Source organism: Oncorhynchus mykiss, chromosome 28 (genome assembly GCF_057628025.1).
Source record: "Oncorhynchus mykiss isolate SJ-2025 chromosome 28, ASM5762802v1, whole genome shotgun sequence".
Taxonomy (NCBI): Eukaryota; Metazoa; Chordata; class Actinopteri; order Salmoniformes; family Salmonidae; genus Oncorhynchus; species Oncorhynchus mykiss.
The window spans coordinates 19,673,528-19,685,568 of NC_143049.1; the positions used below are offsets into that span (position 1 = coordinate 19,673,528).

The window sequence follows — 12,041 nt, forward strand, 5'->3', positions numbered from 1 at the left end:
GCCCAACATCTCCAGGTAAAAAAGGTATAACCATGCAGCCTCAGGAGGTCTGGCTCCAACTACATTACCTACATCTCAGACAGTTTAGCAGGGAAATGTGAGAGACTTGTTTTCAATGAGAGAGATTAGTCAAATTGGTGGTAGAGCTATATTATATGTGTGCTATTTCTATGCTTCACATTTAAGTTTTGTTTGTGTCTTTTACTTTTGTACACCTTCAAATACACTACATGACCAAAATTATGTGAACTGTTGCCACAAAGTTGGAAGCACAGAATCGTCTAGAATGTCATTGTATGCTGTAGCGTTTAGATTTCCCTTCACTGGAACTAAGGGGCCTAGCCCGAACCATGAAAAACTGCCCCAGACCATTATTCCCCCTCCACCAAACTTTACAGTTGGCACTACGCATTTGGACAGGTCACGTTCTCCTGGCATCCAGATGGTGAAAAGTTATTCAACACTCCAGAGAGCACTTTTCCACTGCTCCATAGTCCAATGGCAGTGAGCTTTACACCACTCCAGCCAATGTTAATATTGCGCATGATGATCTTTGGCTTGTGTGTGGCTGCTTGGCCATGTAAACCCATTTCATGAAGCTCCCGGCAAACAGTTCTTGTGCTGACACTGCTTCCAGAGGTAGTTTGGAACTCTGTAGTGAGTGTTGCAACCGAGGACAGAATATTTTTTACGCACTTCAGCACTCGGTGGTCCCATTCTGTGAGCTTGTGTGGCCTACCACTTCGCGGCTGAGCCGGTTGTTACTCCTAGACGTTTCCACTTCACAATAACATCACTAACAGTTGACCGGGGCAGCTTTAGCAGGGCAGACATTTGTTGAAAAGATGACATCCTATGATGGTGCCACATTAAAGTCACTCAGTAAGGCCATTCTACTGCCAATGTCTGTCTATGGAGATTGCGTGGCTGTGTGCTTGATTGTATACACCTGTCAGCAACAGGTGTGGCTGAAATAGCCAAATCCACTAATTTGAAGGGGTGTCCACATACTTTGGCTTGTGTGTAGCTGAAAATACTATATTTTTGGTTATGGAAAAGATATGTCACAGCAGTTTAGATGATATAATTCTCCACACTATACTTACTTTTTTTTGTCACAAACTGAAATTAGGCATACTATTAGAATTTTAGCAACCACGAAATGGCAGACCAATTTTCTGCATAGTGCACATAAGGAAATTCATTTACAGTAGTATTGGACTTGGCCAACTAGTTTACAACTGAACAAGTTACACATGGGTTGGGTTGCAAAGGGTCAGACATTTTCTGGAAATTTTCCATGGGAAGTTAAGTCTGGGAATTTTGCTTAAATTCATCAAAAACGTTAACTTATAACAGTGAAACTTTTTTTGTGGGATATGCAAGGCAAGTCTAGGTTTTGTGGCATATTTTGGTTAAACTATCCCCAATTCAATGGAATTGCAACACTGCATGCACAGTGCATTCTTCCATCACAGCTGATTCTCAAGATCTTGCACACTAATGAGATGCTATGGAGCCCACACTACTACACTGTCTGAGCCAAGAACTACATGCTTTCTGGTAAGTTTTAATTACAATACTGGGTGGGGTGAATATGACATGGAGGATTTTTTGTTAACTAGTAAATAGTACATATAGCTTACTGCACAGTGTGTTTAAATCATTTAACTTGTTAACAATTTCTTCTAGTTAGTTTTTGCTACCATGTGGGGTTTAGCTTGCTTGAGCCTGCTAACTGAGGAGTGTTAATTCACCTGTTTCCATACATGTTTAATTTAAACAATGCATCTTACAAAGTAGTTGTTTAATCGAACTGCTTAACTATTTTATCTGTACATGGAATTGTATTTTTTACATTTATTTTCATCTAATTGTTACAGGAAAATGCCACGGGCACTATCTGATCTATGGAGACATTTCACTGCAACTAATGTAGAAGGAAAAGCTGTGAACATGTGCAAAATCATATGTGAAGAATGCAACAAAGATGCAGTCATCTGGCCAAGTGCATAAAGTTCCCTCAGCGCGCACAACCTCTGACATAAGTCCCTCTACTTCTATTCGAGGTGACAATTATGATGAAAAGACACCTTATCAATAGCAACAGCTCATGGTCCTCCTGGAATCAGAAGTTTTTTTGACTCAATGGAGGAACGTAGTCAGAGAAATGCTGATGAATGTCTTGCTCGAGCTGTGTATGCAACTGGTTCACCTCTGATGCCCACAGGCAATGTGTATTGGAAGAGATTACTGAATGTTCTTTGCCCAGCATGTACCCCTCCAACCAGACATGCTTTATCTATTCATTTGCTGGATGCAGAGTTCAAGTGAAGCTCAAGCAAATCATTGAGAAAGCAGACTGTATTGCAATAATCTCTGATGGGTGGTCGAATGTTCGTGGGCAAGGAATAATTAACTACATCTTCACCCCTAAACCAGTATTCTACAAGAGCACAGACACAAGGGACAATAGACACTGGTCTCTACATTGCAAATGTGCTAAAGGCAGTCATCAATGACCTTGCACCACATTAGGTATTTGCACTGGTGACAGACAATGCTGCAAACATGATGGCTGCTTGGTCTAAAGTGGAGAAGTCCTACCCTCACAACACACTCATTGTCTGTGCTGCTCATGCATTGAACCTGCTCCTCAAGGACATCATGGCACTGAAAACAATGGATACACTCTTCAAGAGAGCCAAGGAAATGGTTAGGTATGTGAAGGGTCATCAAGTTATAGCAGCAAGCTACCTCTCCAAGCAAAGTGAGAAGAATAAGAGTACCACATTGAAGCTGCCCAGCAACACCCATTGGGGTGGTGTTGTCATCATGTTTGACAGTCTCCTGGAAGGGAAGGAGTCTCTCCAAGAAATGGCAATATCACAGTCTGCCGATATGGAAAGCCCCATTAAGATGATCCTCCTGGGTGATGTATTTTGGGAGAGTGGTAAGCAGCCCATAACTCCTGAAACCTATAGCAGTAGCCATTGCACATATTGAGGGTGACAATGCCATCCTGTCTGATGTTCAGACTCTTCTTGCAGATGTAAGAGAAGAAATCCGTACTGCTCTGCCCACTTCACTGTTGCTCCATGCAGAGGAAACTGCAGTTCTGAAATCAAAAAACGTGAAGACTTGTGCCTGAAGCCCACGCACACCGCAGCGTACATGTGGGACACCAACTATGCTGGCAAGAGCATCCTGTCTGGTGCAGAGATCAACAAGGCCTATGGTGTCATCACTACCATGTCTCACCACCTTGGCCTGGATGAGGGCAAGGTTCTTGGCAGTCTGGCGAAGTACACTTCCAAGCAAGGGCTTTGGGATGGAGATACAATATGGCAGTCGTGCCAACATATCTCATCAGCCACCTGGTGGAAGGGACTTTGTGGATCTGAGGCTCTTTCCAATGTTGCCTCCATCATCCTCCAAATCCCACCAACATCAGCCGCCTCAGAGCGCAACTGGTCCTTGTTTGGGAACACACACACCAAAGCACGCAACAGGCTGACCAATAGAAAGGTTGAAAAATTGGTGGCCATCCAGGCAAATTTGAGGCTTTTTGAGACTGACAACAAGCCATCCTCAACTAGGTTGGAAAGTGACAGCGAAGATGAGGCCTCAGAGTCTGATGTTCAAGATGTGGACATTGAGGAGGTCCAGGGACAAGACATGGAAGCCTGAGAGGAAGACAACCAAAGCTTTAGTTTCTAGACTATCATTTTACAGATGTATGTTGAAAACATTTTTGGGAGATGCGATGGATCATTCAATATTCCCTTTCTTTTGTTGTTCAGTGAAATCATCCCATGTGAAGAGTCAACTAATTTAATTAAAAGTTCAATTCGTAACTAGTTTTTTTTTCTATTGTAAGGATTTCATCATTTGCAATTATGTATACTTATGATAAGGTAAAATGTTTCTGTCTCCATATGATATGGTAAATATATCCAATGCAAAAAACATCTATATTTAAAATGGTATTAATATTAACTCCCATATATTCCCATTAATTCCCACGGAAACTCTCCACCTCTGAATATTCCCCAAAATGTGCAACCCTACACATGGGCAAATATTGTGCTATATACCTTGTCTCAGACATCCAGATAAAACAATGAACAAATGATAAATACATAACAGTACACCTATCTATGAGTGCCCATGGTTTTGGAATAGGTTAGATGAAAGGCTTTTGTCCATACGTTTGCATAGACAAATCTCCTGTGCCACCACATACTATAGCTTGCTTCAGTTCTCTTAATGTTTTGTATGTGAAAGGCTAGACTCACTTGCACTCACAGCTGGGGAAAGGGACTGGTCATTGGGTATCTACTGTATCTTTAATGCAAATATAATTTGCCATCCTGACGGTTTTCATTTGAAACCAGGGATTACAGATGAGAATTTGGTTTGCCATCTGGTGCAATGTCAAATGCATATTAAAAAACAAAATGCACATCCTTGATAAATAAATGAAAACATATTCATACATCCAATGGATGGGGCCTGAGGTTACCACACTGAACATTGATTGAAAATGACAACCAAGCACTATGATCTACAAAGTATCCCACGTTGGAACATGAGCATTTATACACCCAGGTAGATAATTGCTATTTTTTGTTGGACTACTGTATGTTTTTAAAGGTCCAACCGGTTAACCTACAATGTTCAACTCACCTGCCTAGCTCTTTGCCAGGTATAACGTTGTATAGTTCCTTAAATGACTCGGTCCTGATTGGGGTTTTGATGTTGTCCAGAAGAAGCGCAGTGGCTCCCCGGTTCGTCTCGGTCTGACTGCGGCATCTTGTGTCGGTGAGCCCTGGACTGCGTGGTGGAATCATTCTTGGTTCACTTGTTGAATATTCTTTCAGGAAAACACGCGTTGTTGAGAATACCACAAAAGTACCTTTCTTTTGCGTATTGGAGAAGCTTCCAAGTAAGGGCACTAGAATGTTTTATTCTCGTCAACCACTATGTGTCTAATGAGATTCCTGAACGTTATCCGCAGTTGTGATGCAGTCAGGCATAGACAGTTGTTTGACCGGCTGCTCTGATAACGCTCCTCGCAAAAGTCAATTTAGCTCAGTGACTGATATATCGCACCCATCAACTTAGATAGACACCGCATCATTGTATCTGTCCCATTAAGACTTCAGTGAGAGCATGGGCAGCGCTCTCCATTTTAAAGTAGTCCATTTTCTTCTTCTTCCACTTATATGAGTTGGCAAACAAACTGAAAGGGTCCATACTGCCACCTACAGGGTGGTGTTTAAACAGGTATAAAGCCACGGATGGCAATTTACTGCCACCTGCAGTTGGAATGTTTACTCACAAGTATAATTAATTAGCTGATCCCTCCTGATGACCCGGATGGAATCATGTGATCCTTCCTCAAACTATCGGAAGTTCCACCCAAGTGACTACTTGAAAATTGTGAAAGTGCTCAATGCTGCTTCCCGTGGTAAATCAAGCTTCTGGGCACTAGAGTCCTCTATCTATCTCTATGATTTCACCAGACCGCACTTCGGTAATGTTGAAGAGTTAAAGGGGCAATCCTTTTAAAAGCTTAATACTGTTTTGGTAAAAAAAAAAAAAAAAGCATATATATTCTTCAAGAATCAATAGGTGCATATTCATTTATAAGTCCAACAATGCATGTAGCAACAAAGTACCACAGTATACCCATAAAACCTAGCGGTCAAACAAGGAAATGGTTCCAATTGTTTTCCACCTTTCATTTTTCCCATAGCGGATTTTAGAAACACTTAAAGGGCTGCGTTTCATGTAAGCTTACCCTGGCGTGACGTTTTGATAACCATGTAAATCTCTCCAGGACAAGGTGACTTTTACCAATATATTTTCCTGCATTTACCCCCCCAAAAATGAAATGCTAATTAGCTACTAATGAGTAGTTCATAAAGAACTACAAATGCCTTGATCTGGACGAGACTGCTGAATTGAAGCAAAGGTAAGAATCTCTGGATTAACTATCTAATGTTAGTTAAATCTAGTAATGAATAAATTTGCAATTCTGTTAACTGTCTTGTGCAAGTTTTAAATTGACACATTACCTGTTAGCAAAGGTGTCAGCTAGATATGAAGTGCAGGGATTTGTAGTCGTGCATGTCTACATTGATGCCAATTAGCATTTTTGAATCTGTTTTGAATCTGAGAGTGAATAGAGCCAAATATATTGATAAGTCACCTTGCCCGAGAGAGACTTATATGGTTATCAAAACGTCAGGCCAGAGTAAACAGCATTTTCGGTTCTTAAATTCAACAACTAAATATTATAAATATTATATTATAAAAAGCAATCTATTACTGTTTTTTTCTTTAAGACTATCATTTGTTTGTGAACATGATATCTGTACTTTTAGTTTATGGTTTATGAATCTTGTTTGCCATTAGCCAATCCAGTGTTTCTCAATGAGTTCAAAGCTTGTGAATGCATCCAACTCGTATTTACTACTTCACAACTGGAAATTACCACCTTCCCACTCATAAAACTAGTAGAAGAAAGGTGCTTTATGAAGTGATTGTTTATTGACATTCGTTAACAGTACTATGCTCGAATTGAAAGTGCAGCCTGAGAATTACTGCATGTGAGCTCATCAGACAGGAAATAGTGGGGATTGACAGTGAAACATGTAGACCTGTGAGAGGGTTTCTGAGAACTAAAGAATGACCATAAAACGTTCACTAGCAGCAAACAATCTCTTTAAGGAAAAATATAATGTAAGATTTTCAAAATAAGCAACAGATTGTTTGAAAATCAAATTGCTTGTTCTTCGCCACAGGAAATGTGCATGGCATTAGACACATTTTCAACAGTAATTTAAAACAATCAGATATTTATATTGTACGTACTGAACAAAAACAGTGTAGACAATACATTTAAAAAATACATGAATAACACCAATCTTGTACTGCATATGACATTTTATCATTTCAAAATGCTTTGACAATATTACATTTCCTGTATAAACTTGATCTTACAGCCTTCCAATTTCCTAATAGCAACTATAAATGCACTCACTGTACATTTCAAAATCTTAATTGTCCAAGGAAAGTGAAAAGATTTGAACAATAACATAGGTCATGTAAGTACAGTAGTAGTGTTCAATATCAGTTTCTGGTGTCTCTCTTCTAATATCAAACTACAATAACAATGAACATGAAGATAGCACATACACAATTATTCAATTGGTCTGCAATCAACTCAGTTATAGGCCTACTTATGCCTGACAGTGGCATTTTGTCATATACAGTGTTTATGTTAAGGCATTGCATTTGCAGACCACAACAGCTGTCCTATCCTAGTCGCTATAGGTTATGTGCATTAAATGACAACATGAGTGTAAATTATTAAAATAACCATGTCTGTCCTAAATGGATGTGGCATGGTAACCTAGAACTGACAAAAGACACACCAACATGACTTTCGTTTTAAGTCCATTACATTTTCATGTCACAGCATGTATGACTGTGGCCAAGGTTTGACATACAGGCATAGACTGAAACAAAATCTAACTCTGCTATAACACAAGTGCGGTAACAAGTCAACAGCATTGTAATCTACTGTTGTTTTTTTTGTTCAGCCAGAACTATAGTGTATAATAATTGCAAGTAGTGTTACATTTAAAAACATTAAAAAATATAATAGATTTTTGTTCAAATAGTGGCATACATATATTTAAGGTGAACTTACTGTGTCAACTCCTCAGTAGTGCAACAAATATTCAGGAAGAATAAGATCCAGTACAATCTAAACAAAATAACTGCAATTTTACTTTAATTGTTCTCTCTTGGTTTGCCTCAGTGTTTGAATATGCATTTAAACAATGCAATATGTCCAGTTGTGTGTTCCATGCTTGAAAAAAATTATATAAAAACCTGGCAAAATATTTAAACACTTCCTTCCAAAATAATCTGTCTACCATGTACAATGAAACGCAACAATCTTGTGACAATGAAACATTCATAATATCCTGACTCAAGTGTGTTAAAACAAGAGATGACACACCTCATGTAAACATCAAATGCTTCTCAAGGTCAAGAGGGGGAAAATAAGTGTTGTTTTCACATGGAGCACATCGGGAAAAAATTCTGATCAGATGTTGTTTAAGGGGGTTTCTTCACCTCGCTTCACTCTAATTACCTAATAGTAAAACTGGTTTGTGTTCGTTTCCCAATCAACTTCAAGGTTTACATCAATTACACACGTGTTTTTAGCGATAAAACATAGTTTTGATTTCATTTAAAGTATAACTTCAATATCATTAGAATCCTCAAACAGTCGGTTTGCAATTGTGGTAGGATCTTGCAACACTATTGAATCTCTCCTGATACATCACAATGTTCACAAAATCTTGGTAAAAACTTAGGGCAATTAAGAACTTGAGAGATGTTGATGACCCAGTACTTTGCTGATGTCCTATCCTGGGATAATCCCAGTGGCAGCAGTATTTGAAGTGGAATTGCCAAAGTTAGAACACAACGTCATGAGATAATGTTGGTTGTAGTGGTTCACGTGACAGTATTTGAGGCATTTCCCTCCCTCTGATAATGCAAGTTGAGGCATTTCTTCTAGTGATAATGTTGGTTGTGGTTGGTGATGTGACGATGTTTGCTGAGGCTGTTGGTGCAAGGTGCACTGTGAGAGAGGGACTAGACTATTCATTGGCGTGTGTGATGTGTTGAGTCAAGGCCCTGAGTGCTGTTATAGGCTGAGCAAATAAGAGCTATTGCACACAGCTTGGTGCCTTTATGCAAACAAAGGTACATTGTAACATGTGAGTAATGCATGTGGTGGTGCTTGGCTTTTCCTTTTGCTTGTATACTGTACATAAGATTGTTAAAAAAGAGAAATGTACAGTCCTCTGGCTGTTGTATTGAAATGTACAGTATAAAGGGAGTGTTGTGTAGAGTTCACAGTCCTGAGGCACAGGATCCTATTTAAGTTCTTGATTGCTTCGCAAATGGCACCCTATTCCCTTCACAATGCAGTACTTTTGACCAGAGCTCTATGGTCCCGGGTCAAAGGTAATGCACTATATAGGGAATAAGGTGCAAATTGGGACGCACAACTTCTCTCTCCTTCACTCAAGGCCAAAAGTGCTGGTTTCCTCCACAGCAATCAGCAGTTTCTCATAGAGCATGGTGTAGGAGGGGTATGGTGGGAGATCCAGCCGGTTGAAGCATGTGTGTGCCCTGGAAGATATAGACCATGCATCAGAGCAGACAACCAATTCAACAGAATAGAGTTTTCTTACAAATACTATGCAGGGGTTTGGAGGATAACAGCATAAGACCTGTAATAGCAGGAGGCAATGGTAGAAATTATTGTCTAGGTCCACTCTACTTTGGGTAGAGAGCTTATATTACCTTGGAAGAGCAGTAATCTTGCCCCACTTCTCGATACAGAAGCGTCGCAGGCCGTTACTGCCCCGTAGCGCAGTGAAGCCCTCGTAGGGAACACTGGAGGTGCCAGTCACAAACTGCAGCAGACGCAGCCTCTGCTCATTGTTGAAGCGCTCCACGGCCCCCCAGAACCACCGGATCACTATGTGGCTGTCATGGTAGCCTGCGATTCAGAAGGACAACAGGGCATGCCAAAGACTGGGTACAGGGGTTGGTAGCTTGGTCCCATATCAGATGTGATGTGCGGTAGCCAACTCCTTTATTGTTGACATGCCGTAGAAGAGTTGGCTACAGCACATACAGTACAGAAACCAGGCAACAGGGATGATGGTTCAACAAGAGACTGTGGCGTCCCTTAGAAAGAAAAAAAAAACATGTCAAATATGGCTGGGAATTGCCAGGGACCTCACAATACAATCTAATCATGATACTTAGGTGCCGAAACAACAATATTTAAATAAAACATCTCCCTCTTTCCTTCAATTTTCCCTATCTTTGGTTATGTTACCCTGGCCATTGCTTTTGCAGCCTTTTTTCCAATTGCCAATTTGGCACATTCATTCCAGCAACATAGCTACAACCAATGATTATTGGCTATTGAAAGGCTTTGAAGCCACCGGTTGATCATACTGGCTATTGCCACGGGAAGTAGGGGAGCTGAGGGTTAACAATAAAAATATAATATACAAATAAGTAAAAACAATTGTGCACTAGGCCTTTACTACTCCCGTAGGAGCAGAGAGAAATACTTGTCAGCAGAGCGGGGAAAAAATACCTCCCCATCTAACAATTGAATGTGCCTTTTACATCACATGGGCAGTGGCGGATTGGCCGTCGGGCGCCCCGGGACATTTCCCAGTGGCCTGAGGGTCGTTTTGGCCTGCCGTGAATAGTCAACTTGACCAGCGACAATATAGCAAGCAGGAATGAGTTGACTGAGAATCCACGCATCAGGCGTGACTCTCACTCTCTCGCTGCAGTGTCCCTGCGCCAAAAATTACATCGGGTCTCTCCGCGACGCACATAGCAACCGTCTACATGCTTCTCTACGGATAGCATTTTAGACAAGTCGCATGGTGAAATGGACGGTCAGAAAAGGAAAGGTGGAGCAGAGAGGGAGAGAATAAAAAAGAGAAAGGCCCTTGCCACAGATGCTGCAAAATAAGTGACATGTTCACCAGTAAGCGACCAGACCAGGTCAGTCAAACACATTAGCTAAAACTGACACACACACACACGCACACACACTACACTCAGCATGGCTAACTAAGTAGCCTAACTAATAACAGTGACACAACGGCCGGTAGGCTAAACAGTTTGCACGTCTTACATCTTCGTGGAGGAATTATATCATAGCAATGAGGGCAACATAGCGATCATAATGTCATTGAAGACGAGCCCATTGCTAATGCAGACATGGATTACAAAATCAAGATCCACAATGTGGTACTGGACACTGTTGAAGAAAGTGCAGATGTCTCCTGCATGAATCCTGAAGCATTTTCCTGAGATCAGAGAAAAGGGCCTTCCAAAGACAGCCATCAAGGAGCTCAGCAAATTCTTATTGGAATTTGATGAACATGCCACTGTTGCGGCATTGCAGGCTGAACTGATCAGCCTTGCACAACAGTGGGGAAGACTGAAACAGTCAGCATTGGAGGAGTACAACACCAGGGCCACCTCCGCCAGTGATGAATCAGGGGAAGGCTTTGAGGATCCTGATGAAAGTGTGGAGTTGGTGAGCAGAATTTGTTCCACATGTAAAAACTGCCCGACATGCTGCTATCTTCTCCTGTCTCAGTACAATCTGCTCATGGATGTGTATCACATAATCTGGTTTGGGCTACAAGTTCCGCCTCACCCTATCCATCACTCAGGTGGCTAGTGAGAGGACCTTCTCCACCCTGAAATTTGTGAAGAACTGCCTAAGAACCTCCCTCACCCAAGAAAACCTTGACGCGTTCCTTTTGATGGCAACAGAGAAGGAGATTCTTATGGGACTTGACAAAGATGTCTTCATTGACAAGATGGCAGTGAGTTATTGCGCCGCCTACTGGTTTACTAGTGATATTACTTACTGGTTACTCTGAAGTAGCTATGCTATGACTCTTCCTTATTAACAGGCTGACAAGGGTGAAAGAAAATTTGCTGTGAGTTAAAGCTTTTGTACAGAGGCATGTTTTTTTGGACTTTTGTATAATACTTGCAGTTATGTAACCAATGTTAAATTTCATTGACTCGGTGTATAGATGTTTATTTTTGTGTTGTTTGCTTTATGGACACCAGTGAGTCAACATTGTAATCTACATTTTCTTGTAGAGAAATGCTTTTTCGACTTGTGTATTATAATGACTTACATTGTTGTAGCTTATGTTCAAGTTCAGTGAAGGTGTGTGTGTAAAGTTTTGATATGCTTGAATATAAAGATGATCACTTGAGCTAACTGTGTATCTCATCCTCTTTTTAAAAAGTGTAGGCTCATTGTTTTGTGTGTCTAGCCTTGTACATTTGAATGTACTACAGTATGATTGGTGTATTTTTGAGGGTGCTCCAATAGCCATAGCATACCTTGAAAACTCAGTGTTCAGATAGGCTACATGTTGGTC

General features: G+C 40.8%; 2 protein-coding genes across 2 annotated transcripts in view; both read right to left on the reverse strand.

The window, feature by feature from the left end:
• The window catches only part of LOC110508671 (serine/threonine-protein kinase 17A), a 14,483-nt gene extending 9,265 nt beyond the window's left edge, over positions 1-5,218 (reverse strand). The window contains exon 1 of the mRNA XM_021589380.3: positions 4,690-5,218. Coding sequence (XP_021445055.1) covers positions 4,690-4,853 — 164 coding nt within the window. The 5' untranslated portion in view covers positions 4,854-5,218. The remainder of the gene's footprint in view (positions 1-4,689) is intronic.
• A 1,318-nt stretch (positions 5,219-6,536) lies between these two features.
• The window catches only part of LOC110508176 (E3 ubiquitin-protein ligase HECW1-like), a 48,998-nt gene continuing 43,493 nt past the window's right edge, over positions 6,537-12,041 (reverse strand). Inside the window, exons 27-28 of the mRNA XM_036966604.2 lie at positions 9,400-9,598; positions 6,537-9,225 (exon numbers count right to left, since the gene is read on the reverse strand). Of these exons, the coding sequence (XP_036822499.2) occupies positions 9,114-9,225; positions 9,400-9,598 (311 nt within the window). The 3' untranslated portion in view covers positions 6,537-9,113. The remainder of the gene's footprint in view (positions 9,226-9,399; positions 9,599-12,041) is intronic.